General features: G+C 46.7%; 1 protein-coding gene across 1 annotated transcript in view; it reads right to left on the bottom strand.

Moving 5' to 3' along the window:
* The window catches only part of CTNNBL1 (catenin beta like 1), a 162,568-nt gene that overhangs the window by 44,959 nt on the left and 98,079 nt on the right, over window positions 1-19,530 (bottom strand). Inside the window, exon 11 of the mRNA XM_039227069.1 lies at window positions 17,442-17,623. Coding sequence (XP_039083000.1) covers window positions 17,442-17,623 — 182 coding nt within the window. The remainder of the gene's footprint in view (window positions 1-17,441; window positions 17,624-19,530) is intronic.

The raw sequence follows: 19,530 nt of genomic DNA, 5'->3' as shown, positions 1-19,530 counted from the left end.
AAATTTTTTTCCTTCCCAATGAGTTTTTATTCAAAGGGATATCAAAGATAAAAGGGATACCTCCCTGTCCCCTCTGCCCCTCAGCATAAGTCATAGACCCTGCCTTGGCAGAGCTCACAGATGAGTGGAAACAAGTCACCCAACGACCATCACACACAAAGAATGATACTGGGAGCATAAGAATGGGATCAGTTTAAACACACATGGGGAAAATCAGAGTGGGCCTCAAGGAAGAATCAGAAGTGGGAGAAATTCCAAAGAATAAGTCATCAGCCTTATAGAGAAGGGAGGATAGGAGAGTATCAGTCAAGGGAAGCATCAAGTGCCAACACACGGAGCACGAGACATGGACAGGGGGCAGTAGTTCAGGCTGGAGGTAAGTGACATCATCAAACAAACTCTGAAGAGACAGACAGGTTTGCCTTACGGATACCAAAAGTGGGATTAACAGAGAAGAATCTACAAAAGGTCTAGAAAAATAAAATAAATTTAGTAGATTTACCGGTGACAGCCAAGGAAGACTGCAGTATGTGGACTATGGCTCCTTTCTTTCTCAGTTCCGGAAGGTTTTAGGCACATATAAAGAAGAGCTAGGATACGGTGTAGGAGCGTTTGCCTGAGCTGGTTTAGAAGGCTGTCGGGTCCAGGTCTTCTGCCCTCTTGTCGCCCCAACTGGTCTCGACAAACACAGCCAGCAGTCTGGCTCCCTGTGCTTAGACTCTAACCCGAAGACCACAACACTCAGCGCCTGCTTCTTCCCGAGCCCCACGACACGTTCTCCAGTGCCTCTGTACCTGCTGTTCCCTGCGTAAAAGCTCTTCCCTTTTCTTGTCTATGTGGGCATTCCTACTCCCTTTCAATCTTGCTAATCTCTTCAAGGAAGCGTTGCAAGTAGACTGGAAGCCTGGTTCTTCCTTCAGTGCTTCCAACTTGCAACTTATACACCCCCCCACCCCCCACCCATAACCTCTATTGCACTGTCATCATTCCTCGCATGTGGTCTCCCACCACAGGTGAGCACCTCTGGGGCAGGGAGCCTGCAGTGGCCGTGTGTGTGTCTTTTCCAGGGTCTGAGAGCATGTCTGGCACCATTAGGTATCCAGCAATATTGCTGAAGAACCAAAGGTTGAATGAACTCCCAGGAGATGGCAGGCAAGTCTTCCTATGGGCCACCGTCCAGGCAAAGGTTTTCAGAGTTCCTAAAGGACAACTAGTTCCAGGTGAGCACCTTACAGTGAGCAGCCAAAGCCACCAGGCTATGTTCATATGTGGGTATCTCTCCTTTTATCTTTTTTTTTTTTAATTTCAGAGAGAGAGATAGAGAGAGAGAACGTGAGCAGGGGAGGGTCAGAGAGAGAGGGAGTCACAGAATCTGAAGAGAGGCTCGAAGGCTCTTCTGTAGCCTGGGACTTTAGACAGAGGTAAGACACGCTGGGAATACATGTTTCCAGATGCACTTCTCAAATACAGCCCCCCCCCTCCTCCCCAGGTAAGTTAGAAAGAGAAGGGAAGAGTGTAGAGGGCACTTTCAGGCAACAGCCTTGACCAATGGAAGCCTGAGCAAGGCAAAAGGGCCCACGGCGAGCCCTGAGCTAACGCAGGCTTACTTGAACCATAGGCCCCAACCAGTGAGTGGGCTACTTACACTGGGCACAGTTAACAAAAGAGGGAAAACTCCACATGTCCCCATACTCACTCTGTCCAGTGACTACAGTCCCTCACCACTGCCTCCTGGCAGACAGTCTCTCCTTTGCTGTCCTGCCCCACTGCTCCCTTGCAGAACATTCAAGCAAACTTCTCTTTTGTTCTGCCTTGGGTGAGTTCTTTCATAGCCTGTCCTGCCGGCCTCCACAAAGATGGCTAACATTTGTTAAGCACCTACTTACTACATGCCACAATCAGAGAGGCAGATAATACCCCATTTAATGGATCTAGCTACTCAAAGTATAGTCAGAGGACTGCCGGCAGTATCCCCTGGGAGCTGCTTAGAAATACACAATTTCAGCCCTCACCCAGACCAAGTGAAAGCAAAATCTGCATTTTAAAAGATCCCCAGGTGATCTGTCTGCAGTATAAATCTTGATCAAGAAGCACTGTTACAGATGAGGAATGTGGGATCAACGATGGCAATTAATGTGACCAAGGTTACTGTGATTTGTAATAAGATACATATATTTGGTCTTTGATCCCCTTTCCGGCATAGAACTCCTCAACTCTTTAAGAGAGACCCATAAAGGGATCTTTTGTTTTGTTAATGGGTAACTTCCAGTGTGCCTAAGGATGAGGGCTGGTTGCCAGGAAAACCAACCACCTGATTAGAGGGTTGTAACTTTCAGTCCCACCCCCAGGCCTCCTGGGAGGGGAGGGGACTGCCGGTGGAATCAATTTCTAAGGGCCAAGGATTCAATCCACCATGCCTATACAACGAAGCCTCCCTAAAACCCGCAAAAGGACAAGGTGTGGAGAGCTTCTGGGCTGGTGAACTCGCGGAGGTGCTGGGACAGTGGCGGCTGGAGAGGGCGCCCCTACCCTTCCCCCACCCTGCCTCCTGCAGCTCTTCCATTGGCCGATCCTGACTCATCCTTTGATACTTAACTGGTAACCCAGTAAGTAAAATGTTTCTCTGAGTTCTGTGAACTGTTTTAACAAATTAATGGAACCTAAGGAGGGGGTTTTAGGAACCTCTGATTTTATGGCCACTTGGTCAGAAGTACAGGTAATAACCCAGGCTTGCAAATGGCATCCGAAGAGGCGGGTAATCTTGTAGGACTGAGCCCCCCCACCTGTGGAATCTGAAACTCTCTATGGGTAAAGAGTGTCAGAATTGAGCTGAATTCTTGGAGACCGGGCTGGTCACCAAGAATTGCTTGGGGCGCCTGGGTGGCTCAGTCCATTAAGCATCTGACTTCGGCTCAGGTCATGATCTCACAGTTTGCGAGTTCAAGCCCCGCGTTGGGCTCTGTACTGCCAGCTTAGAGCCTGAAGACTGCTTCAGATTCTGTGTCTCCTCCTCTCTCTGCCCCTCCCATGATCATGCTCTGTCTCTCTCTCTCAATGATAAATAAACGTTAAAAAAAAAAAATTGCTTGTTGCCTCCACCACACTGGAAACTGCATCTCAAACACCACATTTGGTTACACAACTGGTGTAAGCTGGGACTTGAGCTCAAGCCTGCACGTTTCTTCTATAAGGCTGTGCTCTTCTGCTTAATAGTATTCTGCTATTAAGAACCATGCCAAGCTTAAGTTTAGAAAAACACATCTAGGGCGCCGGAGTGGCTCAGTCGGTTAAGCCTTGATTTGGGCTTCGGGTCATAATTTCACAGTCCTGAGAAAGAGCCCTGTATTGGGCTCTGTGCTGACAGCACTGAGCCTGCTTCAGATTCTCACTCTCTACCCCTCTCCCGCTCGCACTCAAGTACTCACTCTCTCAAAATAAATGAAATTTAAAAAATGTAATATAGAGAAAAGACTTTATTGTAACAAGATTCGTTATTTCAAAAAATTAAAGTCATAAAAAGCTCACATCCCACATTACAAAATACACCTGCCCCGCCCCCAAAAAAGAAAAGAAAAGTTCATATCCCACCTTACCAAATAACTTGGTAATAGAACTTTTCTGCTCTGCCCTACCAGTATTATAAATTTTCCTATTTTATTTTTAGAAAGAACTAAAGTTACTGGATTGTTGCTTTGGTGATTAGAAGTCATTTAACTTTACGGTTTTCAGAGATCTCCTTGGGAAGCTGAGGGGCCTATGGGCTCTGGGTTCCAGCAGATGCTGATTTTAAACCATGTGCCCGATTTGAAAACGTGCTTAACTTCTTTGGGACTGTTTCCCCAGTCATGCAGCAGGCTAATGATACCCAACGCGGGGCTGATGGTATGAATACTGACATCACGTATGCACGGGAACACAGCAAATACTCCATGAACACGACCCCGCTGTGGCCACCTTGGGCACAGTCGCCTCCCACCAGCTGACATGTCATCAGGAAAATCAGCCGAGGCTAGCGAACATTGTTATTCCACAAGTTTGCCGGCCAGAAGGCGTACTTAACAGAGACATGATTTATTAGTAATCAATACACTTAAGAAAGTTGTAGGCATATTTTTAGTGATTATCAAAAGATACGCTTAATTTATTTTATAGTAACCCTGGAGCAAAGACGGGACAAATTAACAATCCTTTCCTTCTATTTTGGAGCCAGGGACAAGGAAGAGAAGTGTTAAAAGGAAAATAACGTAAGGAATGTAGGAGACCAGGGCAAGACCGTGTCATACACACTACTCCACACTATACACTGCATAATTCTATGGTATACAAAGCACTTCTCCCATTTGTTCTCTTACCCAGTTCTCACACACTGAAATGTTACTGTTTCCTTCTTAAAGGTGGGGAAACTGAGGTGAACGGGGCGGGGGGAGAGGGGGACAAATGACTTAACCCAAGTCACAGAGCCTGTGCCTGCGTTACTGAAGAAACACAAATCCAAATCCCCTGAACCCAACTCAGGGCTCCTTTCTAACAGGCTACTTAAGGGATTTAAAGTTATTATGCTCACAGAGGCACAGGCTATAGAGAATGGCCCCCACGATGGTTCACAGCACGGCTCTCCAGCCCCACCCCCAGTGGTGACCTCCCCAGCCAACACTCCTATCCTTTAAGAGACCCACACCTCCAAGAGAAAAGAGCTGTTACTCCAGGACCTGATACCTGAGAATAATTTCTGTTTGGGGATCCTTTGTTTGGCTACCAGGAAAGAGTGTTCGACATCTTTCCAACCTCCTTCTTATGCTAATTACAGCTCATCAGCATCTGGACACCCACAAGCAAAATCAATCCAACTATAAAAGCCAAAGACATTTTTTTACCATAAAAAAACCAAACCAAAACAAACAACAACAACAAAAACCAGGGAAGAATGAGATGTGATTAAATACACGGGGTATTTCCCCAGCAGCCTGCAGGCTGCTGCATATCAAAGTCACAACCGGTAACACGAGAGTCCGGAAGGTGGGCACCAACAGACATCCTGCACATGTAATTGTAGTCTTTAGGAGCCATGAAATGTATACAAGTTCACTTTCAGTTTATCCCCTTCCACATTACATCTACTGCTGGACACCAACATGTCTAACACATTCAAATAGTCTCATGTTAAAAAAAAAAAAAAAAACATTTGAAAGACCTCTTGACCTCCTTTTACACTGTAACCAAGTGAACTCAGATGCATTAGCCTTCAGTCTGCACCTCATTTCCTCACCATCCTGAAGTCCCAGCAGATCACGATGCTGGGAAGAGCCACACTCCCCACAAAGCACAGCTTACCTACCTTTTCCAAACCATCACCTCTGTAACCTGATCACGTAACCCAAAATCTAGCCTGCCTTCTACAAATATAGTCTAGCTTCCTAACTATATTAAAAGACTCACCCTGACACATATGCCCAACACACACCGAGTAAAAACAGCAGTTTACAAAACAGCATATACACCATGATTCCACTTATGCAAAATGATATGCACATACACACCGCTCCTTCCCCTAACACAGATGTTTGAATGGATGCTGTCTGTGATGTTTCCAGTAATTAACTCTGGGTGGTGAGACTGAGGGTGGATTTTACCTTTCCTCCACCCTTTTCCATGCATAAGTTTTCTACATCAGGTTATTTTATTTATACTCTGAAAAAGCAACAAAGCCATTTTTAGTGAGCCCCCCCCCCCCCCCCCCCGAGACCTACCATGTCAGGAGTCCTCTCTTGGCACAGAGAGAAGATGCGTACCTGGGCTTGTACTCCCAACTTTCTGGCCGGGGTTCTCAGCACTAGCTGAGCAACAGGCTCTGGGGCTTTTTAAAAATACAGATGCTCGGAGTCCCAGTCCTCAAAAATTTTGCAAGTGGGGCCCAGGCATGTGTATTCTGTTGAAGCTCTTGGAGTGATGCTGATCAGTGAGGATCAAAGCCTACAGATTTATGTCTCACTCTCGAAAGGGGCCCAGCAGAGGGAGAAAACAGACTGGAGCTGCGTGAAGCGTCTAAAGGCTGGCAACTCCAGGGTGAGCCGTCGGCAATGCTAGGAACAGAAACTGAAGGCCTTGGCCGTGCTGAGTGGCAGGCCTGAGAGGCCATGAGGAGACAGGAGGCTATCTATCAGTAAGGAGATCACACTCAAAGTTGGAAGCCCAGGAGAGGCGAATGAAGTGTGGCAGGGCAAAACGTGGGGGGGGGGGGGGGGGGGGTGGCTGAGAGACCGAGGTTATTGATTTATGCAGTGCTGGGGGCAGGAGCACTGAGAACTTAAAGAAACCAAATAGGCAAAGACAGCAAGCAGGTTAAACTAGGCCCACTACTGGTGAGCAGCCCTGGTTTATGTTTAAAAGGAGAAGAGCAGTGCTTATGATTCAATTCTCGGAAGCCACAGAAAAACCCTAGTAAAGGCCATGTACTAGCTGTGTGATTTTTCAAGATGACAGCTTCTCTAAGCCTCAGTGTTCTCACCTGTAAAATGTGGGTAACAACACCCGTTTCATAGGGTTACTGTGGGGATAAGGTACAATTAGATAATGGGGTACTGGGGTACTCAGAACAAGAACTGCCACCAAATGATAACATTACGAAGCAGAGGGGCGCCTGGGTGGCTTAGTCGGTTAAGCATTCGACTTTCGCTTAGGTCATGATCTTGCGGTTCGTGGGTTCGAGCCCTTCGTCGGGCTCTGTGCTGACTGCCAGCTCAGAGCCTGGAGCCTGTTTCAGAGTCTGTGACTCCCTCTCTCTCTGACCCTCCCCTGCTCACGCTGTCTCTCTCTCTCCTAGAAATAAGTAAAACATTAAAAACAAAAACAAAAACAAAAAAAAAAAAAACGAAGCACATCCAACAAAGATTTTATGTTGAATTTTAATAAACCAGGGCCCACACTTGCTGCCTGGCCCCGAAGTGACTTCCTCATTTTGGCACCACCTAAACGTGCTGGAGAAATAACCTAAACCGGTTTCGCTCCATCCCCACTGTTGCTCCCACACTCCTGGTATTGGTCTTACTCCCATAAAGGTGATGCACTGCATACTCAACTATTTCTAGAAAATTTAATCAAGATTATAAACGAAAACTAACAGAGTTATATTGACAAAATAATAAATGCACCAGTGGAAAATTCTATATCCAAAGTAAGGATTCAGCTAATACTGCCAATTGAAAAACTAAGTTTCTACCTGGCGAAATGAAAACACACAAAAGAAAACCAGGAGTTATTAACTGCCTCTCCTTCATCCCCTCTGCTCGGGCCCTCAATATCAAAACCCGATTTGTGCCAAATTAGCTGCGATAGTCAAAATAACTCACATTACTACTGTAGGAGCTGTAAAACTTTGGGAGAGTCTGTTTCTTAGTGTAACAGAATGAAATGAGAACAAGGATGCCTACCAACATCAATGAATGCTTATTACTTACTATGTGCCTGACATGTCCTGGTGCAAAGACGAGCTAAGTTGGGTCCCAAAGCGGCTCCGCAGGACACGTCAAGGTCTGGCTTCTGCTTACCACCTAATCTCCACTTCTATGCACTTCTCACCTAGGGCTGGCTGGTGCTGGACTGGGTTTGGAAGGTACCCCGCCCCCCGGGAAGCCTAATAAAAATACAGCTCAGCCAACATGATGCAGACCGGCGGAACCGGGAAGTCAGAGCACATGCCCCAGAAGATTACATTTTAAACAAGATTCCAGATGATTCTTCTTGGCAGCTAGGTTTAAGGCTCCCTGCAGTCTGTCTCTTCCAACTTTTATTTTATGCATGCTACTTTTCTCACCTGACATTCCTTCACCTGGCTAACTCAGACCCAAGGATGGCCGGAGAGCCACGTACCTGAGGTGGATCGGTGTCTAATCTCCCCCACTGGCTCCCTCACCACCCAGGACACATGGGAAGACCCTGCTCCCCACTCCCATAGTGCCTCACGCTTGCCTCACCCTTTACCCTGTAACATAAATAGAGGTTTCTAGGTCTCCCTAGCTGGGCTGTGGGCTTGTTCACTTTCCATCCACAGGACCAAGCCTGGCACAAGGCAGAGGCAAGTGGCTTGTTAACAAAAGAATGAACGAAGCCTCACTGACCTAGCTTTTGGGCTCTTCTCCAGAGAACCAGACCCTCTACATGTGAGTCGAACTGCAATATAAGCGTCTGAGACCTCATGTGAAAGGTGGTGTATTTTCCCGGGGCTAGTGCCATCGGGATTATAACTGAGGGTCAGGTGAACAGGCCACTGTGATAAGCAGCGACTGTCCTATCTCTTTGGTAGCTCTTTTTATGACCCAGCCTGTCCATACACAGAGTCCCGGTCTACACTGGGCTTCACACCCACAAAAGCTAATTAACTGGCATCCTACATGTAAACATGAAAACCATGCGAGGTAGAGATGACTGTTTTTGAAAGGAGACTACACAGCAGCTATATTATCATTTATTAAGCCATCCCATGCTAGGCCACGTAGGATGCTCACGATCCTTATTCTTCACAAAACTCTGAGAAACGTTTCATCAGGCTTGTTGATTGATTGAAGAGGAACTCAACATCCAGAGAGGGTAACTTGCCCAAGGCTACCTGCTAGTTTGGGGGTACAGCCGGGATTTGAAGCCGACCCTTCCTCCCCAAAGACCACCTTTCCTCCCCTGCTCTGGGTTACCTCTGGATATCAGCCAGAAGACCACTGGAGCCACCTTGGTGTGGGATGGGAAGGAGCACAGGAAGCACACCTAGGCTCAAATTCTGCTTTTGTCATTTATTTGCTACAGGTATTCGGTAATTAAACTAAGACTCATCTCTAAAAATAAGGTAAAAATGCCTAATTCGAAAGTATGTACACCTGTAAAGCCCTAAGTCTATCAGCAGATGCCGAATAAATGTGAGCTGGCCATGAGCCCGTGTTCCCTCTTCCTCCCCACAAAAGAGCAGTTTCTTCGAGGAAGGCAAATAGATCCTATTTCACAGTCTTCCTCGCTGGCAAACAAGTAGGCTGTGCTCTCCTTGGGAAAGGCCCGTGGGGAAATCCTTAATGTGACTGGGACCAGTTAGCAAGCCAGATGTGCAAAACTCAAAATCCTCCCCTCAAGCCTGATGAAAGGAACCTACACACATTGCATATTTCAGCATCCCTACATTTTGTCATCTGAGGTCAGGCAAGAGACAAGCAGCTGCAGGGAGAGAAAAGGAATTGATCCAGAATCTCTTCAATTATGAGGTTTTCAAATAGCAACAAAAATACCAGCAAGACATTTCCGTCCTTGATTAACACAGAGTGCCTGTCAGTACATGACTTAATGCTATTCTTAACATTAAATACCGCTTTTGCTCCTCACTTGCTCATGGCTCTGACCGCTGTGGGCAACCCTTTGTGATTTCCAAACCTGGGGAATATGAAAAAGGGAGAAATCTTTGACTTCTCTGTTTACAGACGACCTGGAGACACAGTGACATGGGGCTCCCTGGTATGTCCTCTCTGGGCAAGGTTTTTGTCTTACATTCCACGTAGGATTGACATGCTTACAGTCTACCTCTATGAATGGCAGATTCGGGGAGGGAAAACATTTCTTTAGGAAAATACTTTAAGAAAAGGAACACAAAGAGGAAACCCATCTTCACCCCAGCCACTGATATTAAGGAAGCAGACACTGCTAGGTGCTTGATCTGTATTAATTCATTTAATCCTCACACAGCACTCTTATGAGATAGATTCCAATATCATCCCAATTTCACATTTGAGGAAATACAGGCTCAGAGAGGTTAAGAAACTTTCTTGAAGTCACACAGTTAGTAAACAACAAGACTAAGATACCAACATAAGTCTTGTCTTAACCCAAGGCTTGCAATCTCATTCACATCACAACAACTAGCTATACATGCCTTAGGGCCCATGGTCCCCTCTGCTACCCCCTTCCTGGTATAAGAAAGAAATACTATGTATCTTTTAAGGAACACTCGTCGCTTTCAAGGAACACTCAAATGCCATCTCTTCCCCCTCTTTTTTTAAAATTTAAATTTTAGCTAACATACAGTGCAATATTGGTTTCGGAAGGAGAATTCAGTGATTACCATCTCTTCTCTTAAGTGTTCCCAGAATCCCTAGAATGCTTCTTCCTCTAGGCTTCTACAACCTTGAGTGTAACAAGTATTAGTGTAGTGTGATGTCTGGAGTCCTTTTAAAAATAATAATCTAGAATAAGCTGACATTTCTCAAGCACCCACACTATGGCAGACCTGCATAAGCCAGCCCATCTCACAGCGGTCATTCTCACACTAACCCAAGGAGGTTGGCATTAACCCTATTCTCATAGATGAATAAGCACATATGTTTTAGTTTTTTTAAGTTTATCTATTTTGAGAGAGACAGAGAGACAGAGAGAGAGAGAGAGAGAGAGAGCGAGAGAGAAAAGGGAAGAGAGGATCCCAAGCAGGCTCCATGCTGTCAACACAGAGCCCAATGCCCAATCTACTCAGGATATCATGACCTGAGTAGAAATCGAGAGTCAGATCCTTACCCAACTGAGCCACCCAGGTGCCCCACAAATATGTTTTATTTTTTTAGTTTTATTTTTTATGTTTTATTTATTTCTAGGAGAGAGAGAGAGACAGCGTGAGCAGGGGAGGGTCAGAGAGAGAGGGAGTCACAGACTGAAACAGGCTCCAGGCTCTGAGCTGGCAGTCAGCACAGAGCCCGACGCGGGGCCCGAACCCACGAACCGCGAGATCATGACCTAAGCGAAAGTCGGACGCTTAACCGACTAAGCCACCCAGGCACCCCCCCACAAATATGTTTTAAACACTACTATGGGACAGAGGCTGACTGGCCTTGCGGGAGAACCATAAATTGGTTAACATGGGAAGAATCCCTTGAATTCTGCAATGCTCCTAACTACTGGTATATACCTCAATCCTGACTGTCAATGGCTAATGCTACACTGGTGTTAAATAAATTCATTTATTCATTCAACCAATATTTACTGAGCACCTCCCATGAGCAAGCCCCATGACAGGCACTAGAAATGACTAGACACAATCTCACGGAGTCATTTTGTAATTTGCTCCTAATAGCTTGGGCAATTTGAAAGGATAAGTTAAGAGTCCCACTATCACAATGACCTGCCCTGGGGCAAAGCACCCAGATTAGAACCAAGGTGTTCTGATGAAGAGTTCATTTAACCAGCAAAGCAATCCAGAGAAGAGCAAGCTAGCCTGGATGCAGAAGGGCAAATATCGATGGCGTGACTTCATGAAATGAGTGTGACATTTGTGATCAGAAGCTGGGGGTCTGTCTTAGACACTTGCCCAGCATAAGACTTGAAGTCATGATTTCCTTGAGTCTTATAATTTCCTCATTTTCAGAATGAGAGAAAATACCCACCTTGTGGGGTAGCTGTCAAGACTCAAACACGTTCAGATGTGCAGACACTCCCACATACTGGATATGGGTAATAACAGATGGTAGGCTGAAATTCTGGTGCCGTTGGTTTTTAGACTCTGCCCTTGTCTCCCACCTCAAGTGCCTTCCTCGCTAAGCATTCCTGTTCTCCTGTACCCTTCAATAATGAAGTAAATCTTGCTAAGATGATTTTTTGGTAAATACATATGAAACTGCTTTATTCCCCAGGATTATTTCCCCCTTCCATAAACTGTAAATTTACAGTTGAGGGATGAGGGTGTCTCTCTCGCTTGGGTGGTGGTGTGCAAGCCAGACTTTGAGAGGACAGGATGGCTGAAAGTCGAAGGCAGAGAGACTTATTAAGGCTGCAGTGATAGCTAGCAGAGGTGAGGAGGGCAGAGTCAGCAGCACTGGAAGGGACTGAATAAGGGAGAGTTTATAGGAACTCATGATCAATTACATGTGGGGACTATGAGAGTTAAGCATGGCACGTGGATCTCTGTCTTGGGTAGCAGGGTGGAAAGTGGTGCCATGAGCATTAATGGGACAGGAAAAGCAGAAGAGCCCTGGGCAGTGAAGGAAGGAAGGAGTATGGTTTAGAATGAGCTGCACTGGCCTGTCTGATGGAGCTGTCTGCTGGATAATTAGCTGGGCTGACTAGAGCTTGGGACAGACGGTGAAGATTTGGGGATCAACAGCAAAGAGATGTAGGGTAAAGTTGTTGAAAGTAGTTGAAATCAAGGAGAGTATGTACAGTAAAACACACACACACACACACACACACACACACACACACACACACACAAACTGGGGGAAGACCCCACCGATCCGTGCAAAAATGAATACTCAAGGGACAGGGACAAGCCACAGAAAAGGATGAGATCGAATACCAGGGAAGAGCAGCAGCCTCCCTCAGGATTTTGTTCCTGTCTGTTAAATTTTGAACATACCAGGAGCCCCGATAAAAAGTGGCCTCAAACGATGCCATGCCATTGCCACGGCCTACTGTGGAGGCATTAAAAATGTGTCTTTTTCACTTACCCTGGCTAAACTCTGTTCTCTTCTGACTGGAGAAAAAGTTTTGCTGCTCCCCCCTTCCAAACGCTGCTGGGTGGCGGGAGCTCTGGTCTGCATTTTCTCACTGGATGGGAGTCGGAAAAGCACCAGGCACCCACACACTTCCGGACATGTGGAGTCCACCAGCATCACTTACAGTTCTTTGCAGATGACAGAAAAGTATTCTTTAAAGCACTGACCTGTTAGCAAGTGTTGTCACTTTTGATGGGGTGGAATGTGTGCATCTGCCTAGCGTGCACACCGCACCCCCCCACACGGCTCCGCAGCTCACCCCCTTAGAGTTCCTAACAGCCTCCAGGGGAACCATGTTAAAACAGCGCAATTAACTAGAACTGCTACAAACTCAATAGCTCACCTACCTAATGAAGCAATACAAGGGAAATTGGACCTATTTTAATAAGAATTTTTAAAGAGACAAGAAGTAAAGGTCAAATGCCATTTCTGGATCCCAGCTCTTTTCTTCTTCCCTCCCATTCTGAAGCTGTTAATACCAAACAGACTACGCATACCGTGCTAATCCTTATAAAACCAAGGAGGCAGCCCATCATGCTATTATACCCAAGGGCAAATTTTTTCTTTCTAACCCATCCCCCCAAGCTAAGTGCCTCCCCTGATCTATTCCTGAAGGTTTTATTATGCAAACCTGAAAGGATTTCAATTACAATAATTCTTGTCCTTCTCCAGCCCAACTCACAGAAGCGGAACTAAATTACCAGCAATTCTAGGGCTTAAGGGTGGTTTTGCTTCTTACCTTCTCTCTAGAGTCACCTTAATCTAGAGATTCTCTTCCCATAACCCCTTCCGTCGGCTTGGGGAACACAGCTGTTTTACCCCACCCCACTAGTAAGCGCATCCGGACGTCTGATGGATTGGCTCCTTGAGAATCCGCCTGTCCATCTCCCACCCGCTCTCCTGGAGCCATTACACAGCAGGCAGTAAAATCCACTCATCCTCACGCTCCTTCCCACGCCAGCCAGGTGTGGGCCACCAGGCTTCCCAGTGACCTCTCAGGGGGATGGGTGCTGGGGGGTGGGGGTGGGGGGCAAAGGCAGAACCGGAGGCAGGTTTTAAGGGTGAGACCCCATACTTCTTACTCTGCCACTTCATTCTGGGGTCTACACTAAGTTTATGTGTGTCACCTCACCGGACCCCCACAAATACCCCATGTGGTGGATCCAGCATTTCACAGATGGGGCAACTAAAGCTCAGCGGGGTTAGGGAAATGGCGTGGTTGCTAAGCAGTGGCTCCCTCTGTACCACGCCAGGCGCCACTGCTGCCCTAAGAGTCTGGGAAAGGTGCAGAGAGGTGCTGAGTGAGGAGGCTGGACCAGGATGAACATAAAGCAGCTAACTCTCACATGTGACAAGCCTCTGGGGTGTGACCGGAAAGGGAGGAGCACAGGGCAGCCCTCCAGAGGCTCTGGCTCACAAGCTGATGCCCAGCCTGTAGTGCTTAATTAGGAGTGGCTGGTTTATCAAAAGAAGCTTGTCACAGGGTGGCCTCACTTATATAAGGACGTTCTATCCAGAACATGTGTTAATCCTAAGAATAAAACTTATTTTACCAGAAAAAATGAGTTTATTCAGAAATAGTAGAGAATTACAATTCAAGCCAATCGAGCTATGGCAAAACTACAGGCAAGTCCAGAGAACAGAGGAGGAATGCTCCTTTATGGGGGCAGAAGGGGGACTCCGAGGGGCTGTTATAAACCAAAAGTCCACCAGAATAAAATAGGAGTTTGAAATGTAGTGGCTTTTCAGTGACTGGGCTCCTGCTGGGCAAGGAGAAAATCTTTCTTCCTCCTGATGGGGTAGTAACAACGTACAGGCTGTCGTCCTGTGGGGAGCGCAAGACAGGTCTCTTCCTGTTGGGGGCCGCCGTTGATGAGGACTGAGGGGCTGTGGGAGCCTCACTCCATTTTAAATGAGATTTTCGTTATTCGATTTCAGACATGGCTCGTAAGGCCACGGCTCTAAAGGGGAGCTTCCGCCATAATTTCAAAACCAATGAAACAAAGTAAAGCCCATGGCTAGCAACTCATTTGCTCTTACATCCAAATAAGGTGGGTGACAGACCACTCAGCAGGTGTATGACCATCAACCTAGTGAAGTCCACTGCACGGCCTTCCACGTTGCCGGGTTCTGGGAGAGCCCAAACTTCCAGGTCTGTTCTTACTGATGAGCCCATTGGGAGAAGCGGTTGTTCATTCACGCGGTTGTTCATTCAGGCTCAGCTCTGGCACCCAGAGCTGGCAAGGCCAATGGTTCCATAACCTTAGGGCTATGAAGGCACAGTCCTGGGACCAAGACTCCATGTAGCAGGAAGCTCAATTCTCATCTAGGGGCTCATCATATGCTTCTCTGGGAAAGTGACCTCAAAATTAAGGGCCTGGAGCATGACTAAAAGGTATCCAGATGCACAGGCCAGAGAAAACTGTTGCAGATGGAGGGAAGAGGACAGTAGAAGCCTGGGGGCAAGAATGAGCTGGGCCTGTCTGCAAATACTTACCGCTGGCGGTCCGAGGCTGCTGTGTTCTAGCTCACCACACAGACCGGCCCACTTGCATCAGGAGGGCCAGCACAGGGAGACGAGCCCAGAGGACAGGACAGGACAAAGAAACCTTGCCCGATGTGCACCTGTCCTGCCTCTATTCTCACACTCCCATCGGGGCTCGGGGGCCAGTTTGCCGGAAGCAGCAGCAGCTAGCAGGGGCGGGAGGGGGCCCAGGCCTGCGTTTTCTCCTTGGGACTCACTTCCTCTCTCTGGGTGCTGGTGTATTCAGAATGCAGAGTTCATCCTCACCAGCCATTACTGTCCAAAACATGCCTTCCAGGAGCTGTGGTGCCAAGCCATTGCCCTCACTAATATAATGTTATCACATTTCTAATGCGGGTACTCTAAAGCAAATGTACTGTTACCAGCACGCCACTGGGCACATTTTTCAGAAGGAAAACAGCTGCTCACTGAATCTGTCACTCTTGCTCTTCTCAGTACCATGCACCCAGAGTGAGAGCCTGCTAAGGCTCCTTCCCTGCCCTTTTTTTTTTTTTTAATTTTTTTAAATGTTTATTTATTTTTGAGAGAGAGAGAGAGAGCATGAGCAAGCGGGAGAAGGGCAGAGAGAGAAGGAGACAGAATCTGAAGCAGGCCCCAGGCTCTGAGCTGTCAGCACAGAGCCCGATCCGGGTCTCGAACTCACGAACTGCAAGATCATGACCTGAGGGAAAGTTGGACGCTTAACCGACAGAGCCACTCAGGCGCCCCTTTCCCTGCACTTTCCTCAAGCATATGCTCAAGGCGCAGCATCGGGTCTCCGCAGAGCCCAGCAGGCCAGCCACGGCATGGTTCCGAGGACTTTTCTGGATCACAGGACAGAGCCTGGGCAGCTAGAGTCTGTGCCTCAGAACCTTAAGCTACAGACACAGAGCTTCCAGTTCACTAGGCTGGTTTCCTCGTTTTATAGACCAGAAGGGAAAATGCAGTCCAGAGAAGTTAAGTAAAAGGTCGGATGTTACACAGCCAGTGCGCTGTGGAATCACGGGTTGGTTCCTGTCTCAGCTGATCTACTTCGTAGGCTGTGAGGCCTAAACAAGGCAGCCCTCACCCAGCAATGCCAGAAACATGGGAGGGGTTCAGTGAGAGGTCAGTCTCTGAGTTCAGTAAGGTGACCGACTGCCAAACTTTGTCTCTTAGATCTCCAAAACAACCCATTCTCTTTCCCGGGGCCACATTTTGCTGAATTCCTTCCCACTGAGGAAAGAAATCAGACCGGCAGTGGGGTTAATGTGTTCACGGCTGGTCTCTGGCCACCAAGTGAGAGGAAGTGAACCAAACTCCCTCCTTGTTCTCAGATCTCTGGTCCCGTTCCTTGCCCTGTCAGATCCACCCCCGCCAGGCTTTCTGTTGTCTCTGGAGAGCTGATGTGATCAGAGAGGACACCGCTGCCGCTGGAAGTGACCACTGAAGGGAGTCATGTCACCTTCCCTTTAGCCACTCGGAGTTGGCAGAGACTAAGCCAAGTTCATTTGAGAAGGGACGGACAGGAACTCTCAGGCTTTCATCTAGGAGGGAGAGGAGTGCAAAAGGTCCTGTAGAGGCCACAATTCTCTCAATCACTGACCGAAAACTCCCTCAAACCACAGGACAGATGTGGACTTCTGACAAGACAACTAAATTGGCCAATCCGCTCAGGCGCTTCTCCTCTCTCGCCCACACCAGCTCCTCGGCCCCCTCTCGGCCACCCCCCCACCCACACTTTAAAATAACCATCCAACCATGTAAATTCCCTGGTGCAAGTGTCTGTTAGTCTCCAGCAGAGCTGTCAATGCTCATAAATCCCCGGCCTTCCAGACTGCACTGCGGCCATTTCCTGGGGGGAGAGGTGCAGCAGGCCACTAGACAATAGCAGGGAGAGATTGGCCGAGCGGTAACTACTCTGGTTACAGCATCGCAATTCATGGCAGCATTTGGCTGGGAGTGTGCATCATCGGGGAGGAGAAACATAAAAAGGGGAGCCTGGGCCGTAAATAGTTTATTTCGGCAATTCCTGACGTTGGCTGAATCATACCTTAATACAGAAATACACGAAGGCACCACTCTGGAGGTGACATGTGTTGCCACCTCATTACTCTTTTCAAAAGGGTCTTCCATCAGAGAGACACCTCGCTACAAATTATAGTGAAGAAAACAAAAGCCTCACGCACAGACTTATTAATAGGCCAGAAGGAAATGGAACCCCTAGGATTTTAGGAAGCAGGGAACCAATGCAACAGAAGCCATCAGTGATCTGGAGTCTCTGGGTGGCGTTTCCACACAGAGAAAACAGGACGAAAAGAAAAAGGTCGCACTCTTCTGCCGAAGAGTCTGCTCCTCGACGGCACGGCGCTCTCATTTCCCCCATTCCTCCTAAGTACCTACGGTAGGCGAGCTTCTCCAGGGAACCCTACCTTCATGTTCCTTCTCGGTGGTTCCCACTTTCTTGATCTTCCTGGGAGATTTCATAAAGAGGGGAAAGATGGTTCGTAAGCCAAGAATATCAACAAACTTGTGGCAATTGTCCGTGCCCTCAGGTCCGATCATGGCATGGTCCAGCACTTTTAGGGCACTGCTCCGGGAGATCTTCTTTTCTCTGGGAACAAAAGAGGGTTTGCATAAGGCATTTCATGGGAATGTTCTAGTCTCAGAAAAAAAAAAAAAAATGGTGGGGGGGATACTGCACTACCCATTATAAAGGGGGGAAAAAGAAAGAAAAAGCAACTTAAATGTCCACCAATGAGAAAATTGCTGCATAATGGTAGATCTACACAGAATATTACACACTTATTCATAATTTAAAAAGTCTATAATAGAATGAACGAGTTCTTATGGTCAGAATGATAAGCACAAAAGGTAATATTCAAAATTCTATATGAGGCATTACCTCAATTATGTGAAAAATATGCATTAAAAAAGACTAGAAAGAAATAGATCAAAATGCTAACAGAGGTTATTTCAGGGTGGTAGGATTATGAATCACATTATTCCTTTTTCTTTCTTTTTAACAGCTTTATCAAAATATACTTCATATACCATACAATCCACCCATTTAAAATGCACAATTCAATGAACTTTAGTATATTCACAGATACGTGCAACTATCACTAAAGTCAATTAAAGAATATTTTTATTATCCCGACATGAAGACCCCTACTTTTTAGCTGTCACCCCCTACCCTCCCCATCCTACCCCAGCAACCACTGACCCATGTTCCGTCTCTATGGCTTTGCCCATTCTGGACATTTCAAGTAAATGGTATTATGCAATATGTGGTCTTTTGTTACTGGTTTCCTTCCCTCAGCATCATGTTTTCAAGACTCATCCATGCTCTAGCAGGTGCCAGTATTTCATTCTTTTCTGTGGCAGAATAGTCCATTGTATGGATGGGCCACAATTTGTCTCTCTCTTCATCCACCGATGAACATTTGATGGGTTTATGAATAGTGCTGCTCAAATATTCATGTACAAGTTTCTGAGTGGACGTGTACGTTTCATTCCTCTTGGGTGACTGTATACCTAGCAGTGGAGCTCGTGGGGCATCTGCTAACTCTATGCTTAACCTTCTGAGGAACCATCAGACTTCTTTCCAAACTGGCTGCACCGTTTGACATTCTCCCCAGGAGTGTGTAAGTGTTCTGACTTCTCCACACCCTTACTAACACTTGTCAGCTGACATGCTGGTGCCAGCCATCCTTATTGGGTGAGAAATGGTATCTCATGGTGGTCTGAATTTGCATTTCCCTGATAACTAATGCTGTCAAGCATCTTTTCATGTGCTTATTGGGCATCTGTGTATCTTCTTCAGAGAAATGTCTATTCAGATCCTTTGACCATTTTTAAATTAGCTTAATTATCTTTATTATTTCGTTCTAAGAGCTCTTTATTCTGCAGATACAAGTCCCTTAACAGATACATGATTTGTAAGCATCTTCTCCTGTTCTCGGGGTTGCCTTTTCAACTTTCTTGATGGCATCCTCTGAAGCACACACATTTCTAATTTTGAGGATGTCCAACTTAACTGGTTCTTTTGCTGCTGTTGTTACCTGCACTTTCGGTGTCCCAGCTAATCCCATGTCAAGAAGATTTACACCTATGTTTGCTTCTAAGAGTTTAACAGTTTAAGTTCTTTTTTTTTTTTAATTTTTAAAAAATGTTTTATTTATTTTTGAGAGAGAGATAGAGACACCATGAGCAGGAGAGGGTCAGAGAGAGAGGGAGACACAGAATCTGAAGACAGGCTCCAGGCTCTGAGCTGTCAGCACAGAACCTCACGCGAACCATGAGATCATGACCTGAGCTGAAGTCGGACACTTAATCAACTGAGCTACTCAGGCGCCCCTTAACAGTTTAAGTTCTGATATTCAGTTCTTCCACTCGTTTTCAGTTAATTTCTGTATATAGTGTAAAGTAATGCTACAACTTCATTTACATGTGGATATCCAATCACCCCGGCACCCTTTGTTGAAGATTATTCTTTCCCCGGTCATGTTCTTGGCATTC

Source organism: Hyaena hyaena, unplaced genomic scaffold (genome assembly GCF_003009895.1).
Source record: "Hyaena hyaena isolate Hyena2069 unplaced genomic scaffold, ASM300989v1 scaffold_25, whole genome shotgun sequence".
NCBI lineage: Eukaryota > Metazoa > Chordata > Mammalia > Carnivora > Hyaenidae > Hyaena > Hyaena hyaena.
This window is presented reverse-complemented; position numbering and strand designations above follow the sequence as displayed.